Source organism: Chenopodium album, chromosome 2, assembly GCF_948465745.1.
Source record: "Chenopodium album chromosome 2, dcCheAlbu1.1, whole genome shotgun sequence".
Classification (NCBI taxonomy): domain Eukaryota; kingdom Viridiplantae; phylum Streptophyta; class Magnoliopsida; order Caryophyllales; family Amaranthaceae; genus Chenopodium; species Chenopodium album.
In genome coordinates this window covers 8012291-8030431 of record NC_137835.1, presented here as the reverse complement: position 1 = coordinate 8030431, position 18141 = coordinate 8012291, and the positions used below count along the sequence as shown (strand labels likewise).

The 18141-nt window shown below is 40.2% G+C and overlaps 1 protein-coding gene and 2 pseudogenes across 2 annotated transcripts; 2 read left to right on the top strand and 1 right to left on the bottom strand.

Annotated features, from left to right (window-relative positions):
- Nucleotides 1-1904: 1904 nt before the first annotated feature.
- On the top strand, nt 1905-2963 carry LOC145581997 (AT-hook motif nuclear-localized protein 16 pseudogene; annotated as a pseudogene).
- Nucleotides 2964-3156: 193 nt separating this feature from the next.
- On the bottom strand, nt 3157-5453 carry LOC145595069 (5-amino-6-(5-phospho-D-ribitylamino)uracil phosphatase, chloroplastic pseudogene; annotated as a pseudogene). Its single transcript, XR_014102908.1, has 2 exons — nt 5378-5453; nt 3157-4893 (listed from the first exon to the last, which is right to left on the bottom strand). The product of XR_014102908.1 is annotated as a 5-amino-6-(5-phospho-D-ribitylamino)uracil phosphatase, chloroplastic pseudogene (transcript).
- A 2074-nt stretch (nt 5454-7527) lies between these two features.
- Nucleotides 7528-11227, top strand: LOC145595058 (protein REPRESSOR OF VERNALIZATION 1-like). The gene is made up of 3 exons (XM_081651417.1): nt 7528-7872; nt 8766-8828; nt 10727-11227. The coding sequence occupies exons 1-3, from the start codon at nt 7615-7617 to the stop codon at nt 11039-11041; spliced, it is 636 nt and encodes a 211-aa protein (XP_081507543.1). The 5' UTR covers nt 7528-7614; the 3' UTR covers nt 11042-11227.
- The last annotated feature ends 6914 nt before the right edge of the window (nt 11228-18141 follow it).

Below are 18141 nucleotides of genomic sequence, written 5' to 3'. Positions count from 1 at the left end.
TAAACTGACCCGATCCGAAATTGACCTAAAGTGTTTGTTGACCCAAACAGACCCAATACCCGAAATTGACCCGAAAAGACCCAATACTTGAAATGTCCCGAACTAATATTACCTTACAATTGAACTAAAAATGTCTTGTGCCAAAATTAACTCAAATTGTTCATCTTCAACCATAGCTAAGCTCATAAACTAAATAGTACTTCGTAGTTTTTATTATAACAATAACAAAATATATACTTCGTATAAAATTATTGATTTGAGCTTGATCCACAAATGAAACAACCCGAACATCCATGACCTGAAATTGACCCAACCCAAACATACCCGACCCAAAATTGACCCGACCTGAACTTGACCCGATACCCAACCCGAGTCATACCTAAAACTCGAATCGACTTGACCCATACCCGACCCGAATGTTAGCTAACCCAAAATGACCTAACCCGAAAATAACCCGACCCAGATGGAGCATACCCAACCTGAATGACTCATTTGCCAGGTCCAGTAAACTACAATGAGGTTACATCTAGTTTTGTGTCCGGGCGATGTGCGAATTGTTGATAAAATTTCAAGATAAACTTTAGTTTTGGCTTGAATGTTGAATAGAACTAAGTATATTTATTAAAAATTAGGATTAATTTTGTATATATGTAATATTTAAAGCCAACATTAATAAATCATTGTTGATTTAATTAAAATGCCACCATCAAATTTGATCCTTTGAAGTAAAAAACTCATTTGTGTAATATTACATGCCATTTGCATCTATGATAATACTACTCGTAAATTACTCAGGTCATAGTCCAAAACTAAGATATAGGCTTACATCATGGAGGACGTAGAGTCGTAGAAGAAAAGTTCATGTGCTCAAAAAGTCAAACGATAAAACTTCTCAAAACGATAAGAGTTGTCATTTAGAAGTGTAAAACAAATCAATGAAGGAACTAAGACATGTTCAATTGAGGACTAGGTTCATTGACTCATTCCAAGCTTATACGACTTATCAATTATCATACACCCAAATACCCCACTCCATGGAGCAGTCAGTGTGCGCCCAAACACAATACGAGCTGATACATATTGTGATGCCGTGTGCTCGAGTAGGTGCATGTTCAAGGCAACCTTACCAATGGCAGTATCTATAGTTCTAAACCTAGTAATCAAACTTGTATTTTCCCAACAAGCCCTTTAAACAGACTCACTTTGATCCAGGCAGCCGCGATAGAGCCTTACAAATGGCATCAGCTAAATGTGTTCAAAGCAACAAAGGTCTATGATGCTCAAATTCTTCAACCACAACTATATGTTACGGAGTATTGAGATTAGTCTTAACAGAGAAAGTTGACAGTAGCATCAAATACACCAAGAACTGGAATCCTTCAGATGTTTGATTATCTGAAACACAGTCACAATCGAGCCCACACGAGTAATATTCATTTTTGAACAGCCCACACTGCAGTCTGAAATTTCTTTGTGAATCCATCTGCATTCTGCAGTCTGCAATTTTTAATATTCATCCACAGATTCACTCTTTAATCCCTTTTGGATATGTCACAGACTCACAGAAATCACTTTTGTACTGTAATGATATGGAATTATAATTAATTACTAGCAGATTGAACAGACCACAATACAGTTGTTACAATGATTTTGGTGATGCTACATGAAATATTTGGACTGATATTGTGATATTATAGGCATACTGTGATTTATGGTGGTACCAACTAAATGTAAAAAAGTTAAGTTAATGAGAAAACACAATTGACATGAGAATCTCTTGCAGGTATAACCAAGATATAAAAAAGACAATCTACAAGTTTGGTGAAACTTAATTCTCTCCTAATCTTTGATCATTCTTTTCGGTTTTTCCCAGTTTCCTATTGCTTAATTTATCCCATAATTTCTGTACTTAAACCCCCCCAACATTAAACTTCTCCAGATCATCCATTTTACTTTGTTGTAATACCTTTTATAGCAGAGTTCAAAATCATCTGCATGGCAGGAAGCATCGACATGACTGTACATGCAGTTGAATCAAATGGTGTCAAAGACCAAAGCCACCAGAAACCGGGGATGGATTCAAGAGGACTCCTCATCCCTTCGAAGGTACCAAAAGCGGTGCCCCTGACAGCCCAACCAGCTGACGGAGAGCCCATCCGGAGGCCTCGTGGCAGGCCTGCTGGGTCCAAGAACAAGCCTAAACCGCCAATTATCATCACGAGGGAGAGCCCAAACACACTATGTGCCCATGCTATGGAGGTAAGCTCGGGTTGTGATGTCAATGAAAGCTTGATCACCTTTGCTAGGAAGAAGCAGAAAGGAGTTTGCATACTAAGTGGTACAGGGTATGTAACCAATGTTACTCTAAGGCACCCTTCATCACAAGGCCCTAATGCCATTGTAACTCTCCATGGTCGATTTGAGATTCTCTCTCTTCTCGGATCCATACTTCCACCACCAGTTGCACCACCAGGTCTCACAGGTCTAACAGTTTACTTGGCAGGCCCACAGGGGCAGGTCGTAGGTGGGGGAGTGGTGGGTGCCCTTATTGCCTCTGGTCCTGTAGTTATTATGGCTGCTACTTTTATGAATGCATCTTTTGATCGTTTACCTATATGCGAAGAGGAGAATGAAGTTGCTGCTCAAAATCAATGTTACCAGAACAATCGCCGCCATCACTACCAGCATATTGATGTGTCCGACGTGTGTGGTGTTCCGCAGAATTATATGAGCAATGGAAGGGCTTTGCCTCCTGAAGTATACTCTTGGGCATCGGGACGATCACTGGCAAAGACCTGAAGCTGGGCACTTCTATTACTTTTAACAATCTCATTGGCTTCATATCTTCTACTAGGATCAGTCTCTCCCAATTAGTTTACCTTCTGATCAGTTCACATATCTCTACCTATATACCTTGTACTTCAACAAATTTACAAATGGCATAAATATTGACAGCATATTATAGACAATCATCCTATAATCGAATATATGTTTAGTTGTTTACATCAAAACAAGGACAGACATTGAGCTATGACTCTATGAGGATGTTAATACCGTCAATGTTACCACTAAGCTATTGAAGCTTTATTGCAGTTGATTTATCATATTTTTCGACATAAAGTTAAAACATTCAGAAACTCTATGGAACAAATGGAATAGAGTATATCAAAGCTATCATATTTCTATTGTTTGAATGTTTGATGAAGCATTACATAAAAATATGTTTCTTCTAAAGATATATTTAGCAAATAAAAAATACAAATTCATGAAGTAGATCAAACTTGAATACTATAGGCAATTGAAGTAACAACTCGTATATTGAACATAATCCACATACACAAGAGTAACAAAGGCAGTCCAATGCAGACTACCCCTAATGCTTTGTTTGGATAGCAAAGAAGGAAGGAAAAGAAGGGGAGGGAAAATGGAGGAAGGGAAGGGAAAAGAAAGGGAGGGGGAGGTGAGCTCCATTTTCCCTCCAAATCTCTCCAATTTTGGAGAGATTATGGTTATTAAAGAGAGAGGGAAAATTGATCCCTCCCTCTCCTTCCCCTTCCTTCCCCCAATCTTTTACCCAAACAAGAGATTTTGTCCCCCTCCATTTCTCTTCTCTTCTTTTCCTTCCATTTCTTCCTATCCAAACAAAGTGTAAATTCTATTTTTTGTCCTAATTTTATATACAAAAGGAAAAGAAACCAATATTTTTACCAACAAATGGATGACAACATGCTGTACATTTTGAGTGTGCTACCAGAATATATCATCCACTCCAGTTGGCCTGGATGAATGCCTGTCTTCCTCAATTTCTTCCTCCATCTCCAACTCCGGCTCCTGAAATTCAGGCGATTCTACAGCAGCGAGGTTTTTCAGATCCACAACTGAAAGCTCGTCTAAATGTCTGACAACCAAATCCGCAGCTCCAAGCTCATAAACAGGATGCTTGCTAGCAACAGCAACACACTTCATTCGAGCATCATGGGCTGCCTCCACAGTCAGGTTTGAATTCCCAAAGACAATGCACCTCTCTGGTATAAACTTCAGACTTTGTGCTGCATATATGAACATCTCAGGATCAGGCTTACCCCTATGAACATCCTCAGCAGCCACAATCACACTAAACACCCCTTCAAGTTCAATATCTCCAATTGCAGCCTCCAATGTTTTTCTTGGACGGGTAGAAACAAGTGCCATTGGAATCTCGTATGCCATGAGCACATCCACGAATTCCCGAGACCCAGATCTCAAGCTATATATACCACCTTGTAATCGTTGATATATCTCTTCTTTCCTAGAAGCCAACCTTCTCAATTCAGCTGAATCTCTAGACCAGCAGAGGACTTCAGAAATTGCTTGTTCATTTTTCATCCCTTCTATCCTTTTAAGAAGAAAAGTCGGGGGAGGTGTCTTTCCTTCCTCTTCAGAAAGAGCTAGCCAAGCCTGCTTCTCAAGATCAGGATTATCATCAATTATAACCCCTTCCCACTCAAATATAGCACCTAGCCACCCACAACCCATCCTTTCAAGCCGAAGCAAAGGATTATGCAAAGACGGATTATCAGCCTTATTATTCGGAGGCCACATTCTTGTTTTTAAATCAGTCTCAACTTCAATTCTATCATTCCAAGTTCGTGGTATTCGATCCTTTTCCTTAAAGGCATAAGCCTCTTTCGCCAACTCCATTGCAAGGGCTACAATGGATCCCTTTGACCTCATATCTACCCTCTCAACTCTCTTCTTGCATAAACATTGATTCAGAGCCATCTTTCCCCCTAAGAACCTCGCCACCGGAAACCGGGCATTCTCAATAGATTTTCTCCTATAACTAGCATCCCTCAAACCCCAGCCGCCGTACCGGTAGCCAAGAAGAGATGCAGTTGCAATTGCCTCAACCATCTTCACCAATCAAGAACTTACTTAATCAGCTTACTAATCACAAATTCCCCTCTTCTCCCTTACCCTTTGTAAAATCTAATCTATGTGTAATGATTATTCACCAAATTAAGCTCAATTCACCTTATAATTTCAATTCTTGACCAATAAAACCTAAACAATTAATAAAGTTCAAACAAATTTATGAAGCTAAACAAATCAAAGCTCTAAATTACAGCATACAACCCTAAATAGCAAAAATAATCAAATACCCACAAAACCCATTAACTTAATCAAGCTAAAAAAAACCCCAAATCAAGAAATGGGTAGCTCAAATTCTTGACCTTTTCTTTGAGAACACTCAACCCCAACAATATTTACAGCAAAACATACACAAAATAATTATATTTATTATCCAGTAATCATTCTAAATATCCAAAACTAAAGTTTATAATTATCCAAAACTATGTATTATATTTACAAAGAGATAGGAGTAAGAGAGAGGAACCTGGTTTGCTGCTAAATTGGAAGAAGATTTGAGAATTCTTAGGAGAGAGAAAATGAACGAGATTCTTCAGGAAATGTAAAAGAGAGGATATTTATTTAAGTAATTAATTATTTATTTATTCAATATATTTTGTCCTAAAACAGAAAATAATTGTGGAAAATAGATATTTTTGTGGTTTATAGCAATTTAGAGAAATTTATTTGTATAATAATAATTACGTCACCTACCAATTTAGACCGCAGAGTTAGGCTTTGGTAATGACACGTGTTTTATTATAGAGCTTTTACTTTTGCTAGTTGATGACTATTTGGTTTTGTTTATAAAAGTAGTATACTTAATTTAATGATGCAATTAAATATGTCTTCCCAACTTTATCTTCTTTTAACGAATCTAGATGATTGCCGAAGGAGGCCACCGATATGCTAAACGTAGATCTATTGTAAATGTTGGCAATGATGATGAGTCTCGTTAATGTATGAATTTATTGTAATTGAAATTGATTTTTTGAAAGAAAGTAATTGAAATTGATTATTAATTTGATTATTGAATGGTATCTTATCCAAGTCTTATGGACGTGTATTTTTCAAGTACAAGAACTACTGCGTATATAATTTTCATAGGAGTAATATTTTGCCAATATAACCAAGCTTGATAGGGAATTTACCTTGTAACTTTGAGGTCACAAGTTCAAGTCCCATTAACTACAAAATGCTTGAGAGTAGAGGGATTTCCTTACCCCCCCCCCCCCCTCTACAAAATTTGTTATATACATCCGAATGTAATGTTAATTGTGTGCAATAGCATAACATATGAACGAAGATAGTGCAGGGATTGAAGTATTGCCTTTGGAGCCTTGTCCACCCTGGCCCATTCAGCATTGGTTGAATGAGGAGGAGGCTATGTTTGTCATCTTGGTTAGTGGAATGAGGCTGTTTTTATAGTTTAGAGGACTAATGCTCGATTCTTTTTGTAGCATTTCACAATTTTTTTTAAAAAAAACTCCTATATTATTTGAGGATGTCCCAGTTTCTCATGGTGAGAAACAACATGGCATTTTCGTAAGTAAACCAACAACTTTATTCAACTGTAGAGCCCACAATAATGAAAAAGTTGTTGATTTATTTACGAAAATGCCCTCATGAGAAACAAATTTCGTTTCTCACCATGAGAAACAAGGAATTTCCCATATTATTTTATGAGCAAGACAATATATATCCTTCCATATTTTCTTAACAATTATATCTATTTAAATGTTTTAAAATATAATAAACTTTTAAATAAATCGAATGTACAATAATATATTGTACATCCGTGATAAAGTTACTCTTATATGAACAAAAGTTATCCTGACATAAATTAAAGTTACGAACTATTTATGCTTTATTGATAAAAGTTATCCAAAAAATTGTAAAAGTGACCCTAAATTTGATTAAAGTGACCCCGGATGTATACAAAAGTAATTCTTTAAATATGTAGTACTCTGTATAATTTTGCATAAACGAATCTCTCAAATTACGGTTGTTGCATTTGATTAGCTATACTATCTTATGTTCGAAACCTTCAACAATTTTGAACCCTTGCAATAAGCAAATATTTCTTGAACAAGAGTTGGTATATCATCGAATTTTTTTTTAATTTTTTTTTTTTACTTCAGTATTTTTTTGTTGTAAAACTTTAACTAAATAGCTATTTGTGTCACCGATTCGTTTGAGCACTACTTTTCCCCAAGATGTTTTTCAAATTATACGATGTCTAGTTGTCCCCCTGGTTTAAAATTTCTGGCTCCGCCACTAATACACCCGGGTTATTTACTCATTAAATTTTGTGCATTCACTCGGGTTATTTACTCATTAACTTTTGCTTATCTAATAAATGAGCAAAAAATTCTTGCTCATTTATTAAATGAGTAAATTACCCGGGTGTATAGTTGAAACTCGTCCCCCCTCTACTCTCAAGCGTCGACCTGTGGAGTTGGGCTGGTTAAATCTATGAGAGGTGCCGGTTCACTACGGTCTTTCATCTTACCCCCCCTTTTTTTCCAAAATACCCGTTTTAAATAATCGGGTCACAAGTCAGTTTACTCAATCAGGTTAGGTTTAACGGATCGGGTTTATTTTAACAGCCGATCTGTCAAATAGATAGTGAAATGATGAACTCTTGTACTTGGTCGTACTTATAATCTTCCTCCGAATATTTGGCGGGTAAAACCCTATTTTCTGCAGAAAAAGGGGACGAAAATGGTGGCAAGCAAGGCATTACAGAAGCATGAAGACGACAATTACAGTGCTGAAATCAAGAAGACGAAGCTCCTCAATGAAATCGTAGAACCCACAATTGATGAACAATCCAGAAATTACAGTGACTGTGACCAAGATGATTCCGAAGACGATGATGGTGCTCAGCCAATTGGCGCGGTAATTAGGGTTTCTGATGATGGGGTTCAGAGAAAAAAACATTATAGGGCTTTTGAATTTGATGGAAATCGTTTTCAACTTGTAAGTTCTTCTTTCGTTTCTCATACTTTTAGGTTAATTTATTTATTTGGATTGTTGTTTTGCCCCTTATTTAGGTTTATTGTTTGATTTTATAATCTGGGTTTGTTGTTTGAGTTTAGAATCTAGGGTTTATTGCTTGAATTTTGGTTAGATAATGGGATATTCAATTGATTTTTCAGAAAGATGATTACTTTTTACTGTCTGCTTTCAACACATAACTTGCAAATTATACTTGTAGTTCTCTATATTTCAGCCACTTTTTTCCTTTTCTATTGCTGCTTTGTTAGTGCAATCTTTGGGATATCATGGATTTGTGAAGGATTGACATCCCAATTAATTAGATTTGGTAATGGAAATATAGATTGTAAAGGATAGCTGATATTGTTGAGGTCGAGGGATGTGAAGAAATATAAAGCTATATTATTCAGTTTCAAGGGATAAATTGATAGTGTGCTGAATCTTAAGGTTGAAAATCATGTTTGTCAAGGAATTTTATTTGTAAAGAGCAAGTATTTTGTATGTGGAATTAAGTGTCGGAATAGCATAGATGAAAAGTTATATCATGAGGAGCAATTATAGCAGTGTGAAGGGCATATCATTCTATCTTTTCTCTTTCATCTTTGATCTCGTCCTTTAGACTTTAGAGATTAGGAACACAGGCTTCTTTGCATTTCACGCGCACTCCTATTGAGTCTTGCAGAGGCAAGTTTCTTTGCATTTTACATAAATTTGGTAGGATTTAATCCATTCAAAGAGGGTAATATTTGTTTTTTTTTTTCTTCTATTTCTTCTTTCCCCCTTTTCAACCTAACATCCAAACGAAGGATTTTGTTTGAACAACTCTGTTCCCTTTTTATAAAACTGTGTTATCAACAAATGGCTTTTGTATGCAGGAGGATAGTATACTTGTGACACCAGAGGAGGGGAAAGTCAAGCCTTCTGTTACAATCATAAAGGTAGGCATACCTTGTTTCTTGGTCTTTGGCATGTTACCTTTCATTTCAGATACAAATATATATTGAACTCTTTCTTTATAGGATGATAACTGGTTTGATAGTGCACAGAGCATGTTATTAGTTTTAGACAGGGGGGAAATCTTGGTTGCTTATCCTGTGTGAGAGCACTAGGATAAATGTTCTTGGTATAGAAAGTGTTAATGAATAAGAGACCTTTAAGGCTTTAAAATACCATTATTGTTTTCTACTTCAGTAGTAGGACTTGTGGTTGCCTTCAATTCATTGGATTTCCTATAAATATTTGTTTTTCAAGGTCATACGGATTTGGACTATATTTGCTGGAAGTTTATGCAAGTGGCCAATTACTCTAGCAGTTTCTTAATGACCTTGTGTAGGTTCTTTGCCGTGTGATGTTTCTGAGAAAGTGCCCTATTTATGCTCATCCATGTTATCTCATTTTCTCTAAGTAAAATGCGCTGGATTATCTTTTCAACTTTAGACAAATCAGTTAACACATCATCAAGCAGCAATGTCAGGTGGGTTTGGGCTGTTATTAAGTTACTGGAGCATTCTCGCTCCATCCCTCTTTTGTTAGACTCATTGGGTTTTGTTACTTTTCAAAATCTTGGTTGGGTGAAATTAGAGGAGTGAAAAGTTTGGTGGGACCAATGTAGTGTGAATGTGAGAGGAAACTGGTGGTCCCTGTACCATTTATAGCACGGGGCAAAGTCTGAAACTCATAGAGACAAACATAAAGGAAATTGGGGCAAACAAAAGGGGGTAGTGGTAGTATTTTACATTCTTTGAGTGTTCTCCTTACCAATGTAAAGAATGCCGGGTCAAGGGAAACCAAATACATGATTACATTTATAGCTTCTAAGCCTTGCTAGCAATGAGGTTTCACTATTGTTGGACTATTGCCTATTGGTATACTTTCATTCAATTAAGTGTAGATGTGTATGTGTAGATCCTTCTTTTTTGACCTTTATGCTTTATATATTCTGATATTTCAAGGCCATCTGTATGGTAATATCACAAGAGGAGAGATAACTATGCAAAACCAATTAATCACAAATTATTAACAAGTGAGTAACATTTTAACCAAAAAAAAAAATAAAAAAAAACAAACACCCTTTTAAATAATAAAATTGCATGTATTTATGACAAGGAAAAGGAGGAGAGGAATTTAAAAATTTTAAAAAATATAATTGTGGTTACCTGTTGATTACAAGGAGTGAAGGAGATGAACCAAAGGGTTGAGCTCTTTCTCTTTCTACAATTGAAGGGAAATTGCTATGGTTAATTGGAAAAAAGATAATAGGGCCACTTTTTAGCAGAAGAGGAGGGAAAGTGAAAAAAAGTATCCCGCCTTTTCCAATTTTGTGAGGGTAAAATTGTAATTTTATACAAAAATACATGAGGGAATTTTGATTGACCAAGGTGAAGTGGGGGAATTAACTTCCCATGTTTTGGAGGAATTTCCATTTACTAAGGAAATTCAACTTCCCACATAGATGATAGATGTCAACCAAACAACTATGCATATACTCACTTCCCATGAATTTCTATTTCCACCATTAGTAAAGTGTAACCAAACAAGGCCTCAGTGTAAACTAACTAGTATAAGTGTATAACCTTGCAATGCTAAGTGATTTTCCCCATGTTTTGGTGGAAAAAAGTTAGTATTTCTTCAATATTGCTTTGCATGTTGTATTTGTTTGATTGATGCATTATCTCTCTATCTAGTATATCAAGGAGTATATGGTTAGCTAGATGTTAATGTTGACCATGTCCCCTCTGGCAGTTTGGTTCACTGTAGAATTAGTAGCTGCATGCCTGCAAGCTTTAGAATTGAGTTTTATTATTTTTATTTTTATTTTTTAATCTCTGCCTGCTAGGACATTTTCCAAATTGATGGAGAGGATTTAATGGTTAGAGCACAACGATTTTTTCGCCCTGAAGAGATCCAGAAAACGGGAGGTGGAACATGGGAATCGAATGATGCAAGGGAGCTTTTCTACAGTTGTCACCTTGATGAAGTCCCTGCTATCTCCGTGATGCATGAGTGTGTGATACATCTTGTGCCTCTTCACAAGCCAGTGCCTGACCGTAAAGAATGCCCTGGTTTCATTGTACGCAAGTTCTATGACTATGTCAATCAGAAAGTACGAAATCTCACTGACAAAGACTTCAAAGGCGTATCGCTTCAGTAGTTCTGTCTGCAGCAGGTTAGATAGTACTCTGTATTATATACACATATGATTTCTGTTATAGATGACATTCATAAAACATAAGAGGAAGAGGCCTTTAGTTGTCAAAGTTTTGGCATACTACTGATTACTGAATAGTGTTCTAAAATAATATGCACTTTGTAAATAATGAACAACTTATTACAATCTCATGGTGAAGTTTAGTTCCCTTCTTTTCCTGTTTACTATTTTCTTTTTTTTCTTTTAAAAGTTAGTACTCTCACTCTCCACTGACAGCATACTCTGAATTCCCATTGAAGCCATTGTAAAAGCTTCAGCTGGCCAATAAATAATCATCATTGTACACAGCTGTCATCATGACGTTTTTCTCTCTTGAAATCCTGGTCATCACTCTCTCCTCTGCTTCTCTGACTTCATGTCTTTGTCGCCTTCACTCTCATTTTCTTTTTCTTTTTCTTCTCGTTTGTTCTTCCTCCCATCTCCAATTTCCCGGTTTTCACTGAATTTCTAGAAACCTCTCTACTATCGAAGTCTTCTTTTTAACTACTAAATTCAATTGGGTCAAAAAAAATATTTCTAGAGTTTGAAGAATTGAAGGGGTAGACTGAGTAATCAGTGCAAATGATACTTCACTAATTATAAAGACCCCTGAGTAAATCATAGGTGGATACTTCGTATTATTCAACGAGGTTCCTTGTTGAATTAGGTGGTGAATTTTGGTGAATGTTGCTTGGGATATTGTTCAACCTTGATTAAACATTATTGGCCCTATTTTCCAAATTTCTTTTCCCACGTACTAAATGCCTTGTAAGATTTTAAGTTGTCAAATAAATTTTTAGAAGATTGTTTTTCATAAAAAGGTTGGGTACATTGAGATGTAATTTTTGTTGTAGATTGGCTAGTTGTAGGTTAATTTTAACCAATTTTGAGTAAATTTTACTGATTTTCACATAAACATAACTTGTTATGACATTAAGTAAAAAAGCTGCCGAAGTAAAAAAGCTGTTAGATGCCAAGTTCATTCGGCCGTGCAACTTTCCTGAGTGGGTAGCTAACGTTGTGTTAGTAAAAAAGCCGAATGGAACTTGGCGGATGTGTGTTGATTACACAGACCTCAACAAGGCATGTCCAAAGGATAGCTATCCACTGCCTAAGATCGACAGTCTGGTCGACTCAACAGCCGGACATGCCCTGATGAGTTTCATGGACGCTTATTCAGGTTTCCATCAGATCCCCTGTGGAAAAAAGATCAAGAAAAGACGACATTCGTCACTGATTAGGGGTTGTTCTGTTATACGGTGATGCCGTTTGGTTTGAAGAATGCGCCTGCTACCTTCCAACGAATGATTAATACGGTCTTCATTAATCAAATCGGAAGGAATGTAGAGGCGTACATTGATGATATGATAGTCAAATCCAAACAGCAGGCAGATCACCTTGCTGATCTCCGAGAAACATTCGCCACACTCAGGCAGCACAAGGTCATGCTTAACCCAAAAAAGTGTGTCTTTGGTGTTGAGTCTGGGAAGTTTCTCGGATTTTTGATTGACCAAAGGGGAATAGAGGCCAACCCTGAGAAAATACAGGCGGTGATCGACATGCAGTCGCCCCGTACTGTGAAGGAAGTGCAAAAACTAACAGGTTGTCTGGCGGCCCTGGGGAGATTCCTCAGCCGGTCAGGCGACAAGTGTCTCTACTTTTTCCAAGCAATCAAAAAGAAGACAAACTTTGAATGGGGGGATGATGCAGAGGCGGCCTTTCAAAGGCTAAAAACTCATCTGCACTCTTTGCCGAGGCTTGTCAGCCCTTTGCCTAAAGAGAAGCTCTTCATGTACTTAGCCGTCTCTGATCATGCCCTCAGTGCCGTCCTCTTAGCTGAAAGAGACGGCACCCAGCTCCCGGTGTATTTCATAAGCCATGTTTTGAGAAACGCGGAGCTTCGGTACCCCATGGTTGAGAAATTCGGCCTTGCCCTTTACATGGCCATCAAGAAGCTTAAACCTTACTTCTTGGCGCATGCGGTAGAGGTCTATACTGACCAACCGATCAAACGGCCACTCACAACCTTGGAGTCTTCTGGACGAATGCTCAAATGGGCGATTGAAATGCAAGGATTAGAAATCACTTACGAACCAAGGAAGGCAATAAAGGGACAAGCATTCGCTGACTTTATTGTCGAAATGACAAGGCCGGTTGTTCCGGACAATACAGACCAGGTTTGGAAAGTGTATGTGGATGGGAGCTCCACTGTGAACGGCTGTGGTGCGGGGATTATCTGTCAATCTCCTGAAGGAGATAAGTACGAATACGCACTACGGTTCAAGTTTCAGGTCTCTAATAATGAGGCCGAGTATGAGGCCCTGCTGGCCGGCATCCGGTATTGCAAGGCGGCAGGGGCGAAGAAGATATCCGCCTGCTCTGATTCTCAACTGGTCGTACTCCAGGTTAATGGAACGTACGAGGCCACTCATCCGGCCATGATAAAATATTTGCAGGCGGTCAAGAGTGAAGTTGGGTCACTTGAAGAATTTCATCTAACTCAGGTGCCCAGGTCTTCAAACAATCAGGCGGATGCTCTGTCCAAGTTGGCATCATCCGCCTCCTGTGAAACGCCTCGGTCAGTTTTCTGGGAGGTCATGGAAAAAAGAAGTATATCTGAGGAAGACCCCATTGGAATTCTTAACCGAAGCTCAACCTGGATGGACAGCATCCGGGCCTATCTTGCAGACGGCACGCTCCCCGACCTACCACGGGAGGCGGCTGTTCTAAAAAAACGAGCAGCTAACTTCGAGTTGCGACAAGGAGAACTCTTCAGGGCTGGCTTTTTGAAACCCCTGTTGAAGTGTGTTACCCCTGAAAAGGGAAAAGGAAGTCCTCGAAGAGTTGCATTCGGGATTCTGCGCCTCCCATATAGGCGGCAGATCCCTCGCGACCAAGGCCAGGCGGCTTTACTTTTGGCCAACTCTGGAGTCGGATGCCATGGAAATGGTGAAAAAATGTGACAAGTGCCAAAAGTTTGGCAAGCTCATCCATCGTCCGGCTACAGACCTGACGGCCATCCACAGCCCAATACCCTTTGCCAAATGGGGCATGGACATTCTGGGGCCATATACAACCGCACCAGGCGGCAAGCGCTATATATTGGTGGCTGTGGATTACTTTACCAAGTGGGTTGAGGCTGAGGCAGTCAAAAACATCAAGACTAAAGACGTCATTTCCTTTATCTGGAGGAACATAATCACTCGTTTCGGGGTGCCCATGTCTATGGTTTTTGACAATGGCCCTCAATTTGAGACGCCTCAACTCAAGACTTGGCTGGGAGACCAGGGGGTCTCAAGTTTCTTCGCATCAGTCGGCCGGCCGCAAGCAAACGGCCAGGTCGAAGCCTTCAACAAGTTAATCTCAGACGGGATTAAAAAGAAAATTGAGCGGGCTGGTGGCCTTTGGGCGGATGAATTACCACACGTCCTTTGGTCCATCAGAACGACTGCTAAAGGGGCAACAGGAGAAACCCCATTCCTAATGGTGTATGGTGCAGAAGCTGTTATGCCCATTGAGCACTATGAGCCGACCCTTCGAATCATGTTGTATGATGAAGAGGCGAATTGGGAGGCCATGCGCCTAGCATTGGACTCACTTCCAGAGCGCAGGGGCAATGCTGCCTTGCGTCATGAGATATACCGTCTGAGAATGACTCGGGCTTACAACAAAAGAGTACACAAGCGTCCTCTCAAAGTGGGGGACTTTGTGCTACGGAAAATGGAGGTAGTCGGTAGGGCGAATGAACAGGGAAAGCTAACCCCAAATTGGGAAGGCCCCTACCGAATCTATGAGGAAGTAAGGGACGGCACCTACCGCCTGGAAGACCCAGACGGCAGGCAGCTGCCCAGAACTTGGAATGTAGACAACTTGAAAAAGTACTACTTCTAAGTACGAATGTAAAAACCTCAATTTTGTAAATCTCACGTTTTGTTAATGAGAATATGCCTTCATTTCCCAACTTGTCTTTTTATTTAAGCTTTTAGTGTCGCCTGTGTACAATACAGACGGCCAATACGTTTGTAGAGCGTTTGTCCCAACAGCAGACGCTCAAATCCTTATGAAGGAACCGATTGCTTTAGAACAGTCGTTCCTACGAAATTCATTAAGTTAATATCAACACTTAATAAATATTTACCCAACCATTTAAGAGGCATAAGACCGGATGTTAATAAACAAAAAGAGACCGAATGGTCACAATCTTCTCCAACATGAGTCAGATAACCGGCGACGTCCATTCGGGCGAATTCGTCGAGGAGAAGCATCTCCCATTTGGGTGGCACATTGCTCTACGAATATACCAAGCGGCCCTACCGGATGCTAAGGCAGCATTCGCAGTCGTTTGTTTTAATCGAAAGTGAGATCTAAAGAGACTCGAATTTCCTAACTGCTCTAGTACAGTTCAGAAATGGTCACTGTTCTCATAAGTAGAAGCTAAACGAGGCATAAAGCCGGATGCGTCTGTTATTGCTCGGGGGCAAAACAGGCGGAAAATTTGATTAATGAAAGAGTTAAGTCAACTACTTAGCGCTTATTGAGGCCATTGGCCGGATGACGCCTGAACCTTGCCTATGGGGCACGACAGGCGGGCAATCATTTTTAAAGAAAATTGGCTAAGTTACAAACTTGGCCAATTTATCTCAAAGAGGCCTATGGCCAGAGACGCCTGTTTTTGCTTATGGGGCAAAACAGACGGAGGTTCTCTCTTAGCAAATTTGTTAAGTTGGAAATTTGAGTTTTGTTCGAGCCAATGGCCGAATGAAGGCTTTAAGCTGCCTGTTTTAGATGGACGACTGCCGAGTGGTTTGGGGCAATCACCATAGTGATTGATTGACTTAGAAACCATGCATACCCTTCTAAGTATCAATGATTTCTAAGTCAATCAATCCAATAAACCGAAACCACTCGACATCCGTCCAGGGGCAAGAACATTCGCATGGTATACAGGTTATAATACTTAGCCAAAAACCTGCAATGAAAAATAAAAATTCAAACAGTTCAAAGGACAGAATATGGATAACTTCAGCCAAATGGCCGAATGATTCAAATTAAAAAAGACCAATCGTCACCAGACGATTGGTTAAGATTGTCATCTGGCAAAGCCAGAAAGATTGTCAAATTACCCGACCCCTCGGTCGGTAAAGATACAAATACTCGGCACGCAGGCCGGAAAAGAAAAGTACATGGCCATTCGGCCGCAGAAAAGCATAAAAGCTTAAGTGATCAGGGGAGAGCCTCTTCAGTGGCAGCCGACCTGTCGTCCTTCGGCTGCTCTTCATCCTTTTTCTCTTGCTCCTCCGCCTGATCCTCCTCCTCGCCACCAGAGGACGACTCCCCAGAAGAGTCGGACCCAGAACTTTCCTCGGCCTCAGCATTCTCAGCCTCTTCAATAAGGCGAGCGTCGAATGCTTTGCTGGCTTCGTCAAATTTGGATTTCCAAATCTGATAGTCCGAGTCCGGCTGTACAGCCGCCCAAGTGTCCCGCATGATGGCTTCATAATCGCTCATCATTTGCTTAACAAGAGCCTCTCTCTCTTGATCAGCCACGGACTCAAACTTGGACTTCAGCTGATGCTCCTGGTTGCTGAGGCGCTGCTCTAGGCGGCCCACCTTCTGCTTGGCTCTCTCGGCCTCTTCTTTGGCATCTTGAAGAGGCTCGAGCTTCTCCTTAAGAGTTGTAATCTCTTTCTTAAGGGAAGTGATGCGCAGGCGGGCCGAGTCCAGGTCCTTCTTCACCTGCATATTGGCTTCCGCCTCATATCAAGCGTCAGAAACTCATTCTGAGCAATATCAAATTGAGCTCGATCCAAGGCGGACTCGGCCCGAGCTTTGGCAACTGTTACCTCTTTGGACTTCTCCTTGAGGGGTAGCCTAAGCCCTTGGACGCGCAGCATGGCCTGCAAAAGAGCCGAATGGTTAAAACCAGGCGAAAAAAAAATAAAATTGCTTGAGCTAAGACTCATACCTCGCAGAGGTTCCCCAAGATGCCATCCAAGTCAAGGGTGCCGACTCCTCTGATAGACGCCTAGTCGTCAGGATCAACCGCCCTCAGCATGGACTTGGCCATCTGGACTACAGTCGGCCTCTGCACAGGAACTGAGAAGGAAAGAAAGTTAGAAAAATAACTCAAGTACATCTAAATGGAAGAACAATATAGGCGAATGGATTTTACCGTCGTCCTTCTGTTCCTCCTCTCTCCCTAGGCTCCTCTTCTCTCCTACTGAGCCGACAGCAGTGGTGGGTTGCTTAAAGCCACCCTTCGATGCCCTCTGGGCATTCGGTTTGCTGATCTCCTTTTCAGCTTCGAGAGAAGAGGCGTCTGGGCCCTTCTTGGGCTTATGAGCAACGTGCTTCCGGCCGCCCTTGCCGGATGCGCTCACGTCACCCGCCCTAGTCTTTTGGATTTTAGGGTCGGATGGTTTTGAAGGAGATTTGGAAGGCGCACCCTACATCAATACAAGACAAACGCAAGTTAGAAATCATTCGGACAAGTTAAATATTTGCCAAGAATGAAAGTATAACAATTTCCTACCTTGGAGGTGCCGCAAGTTTTCGGCTCATCCACCTTTAGGTGGGTGGTTGCTTCTGCCCTGTTCAGGACATTCGACCTGTATCGAGCAGCAGATACAGCCGGCTTCCTTGTGGCCGAGAGCTTCTCCATTGCTTTATCTGCAAGAATGAACAAATGTTACCACCATTAAAAAAGTATTGAAAAGCTAAGTAGATGCAAATAAAACAGACGGCCGACTACCTCTCGGCATTTCAGAACTTAGCCCACAAGCGGCTAAGAATGTCCCTTCTTCAAACCATTTGTACAAAAGGAGATAGCATTGAGGGATGACTTCCTTGTCCCCCTCATCATTCGTCCTCACGGACACGGTAAACAACCCCGCGTCCATGATCTCCTCCTTTGCCCGCCTGGGAATAGGCGGCAGTGCGCTCCTGCCTGCTAGGAGAGGTGGATCCTTATTCCACCTATTGTACTTTTGGTTCAGGCGGCTGTTGGCAGACTTGACTATGTAAAACTTAGTCCTCCAGTCTTTCCACTTGTTCTCTTTGCCAAC

Excerpts from the sequence above, each read along its gene's own strand:
- LOC145595058 (XM_081651417.1), top strand. The coding sequence starts at position 7,615 with ATGGTGGCAAGCAAGGCATTACAGAAGCATGAAGACGACAATTACAGT. Across the intron at positions 7,873-8,765 it reads ATGGAAATCGTTTTCAACTT|GAGGATAGTATACTTGTGAC; the intron begins GTAAGTTCTTCT and ends TTTTGTATGCAG. Across the intron at positions 8,829-10,726 it reads CTTCTGTTACAATCATAAAG|GACATTTTCCAAATTGATGG; the intron begins GTAGGCATACCT and ends TCTGCCTGCTAG.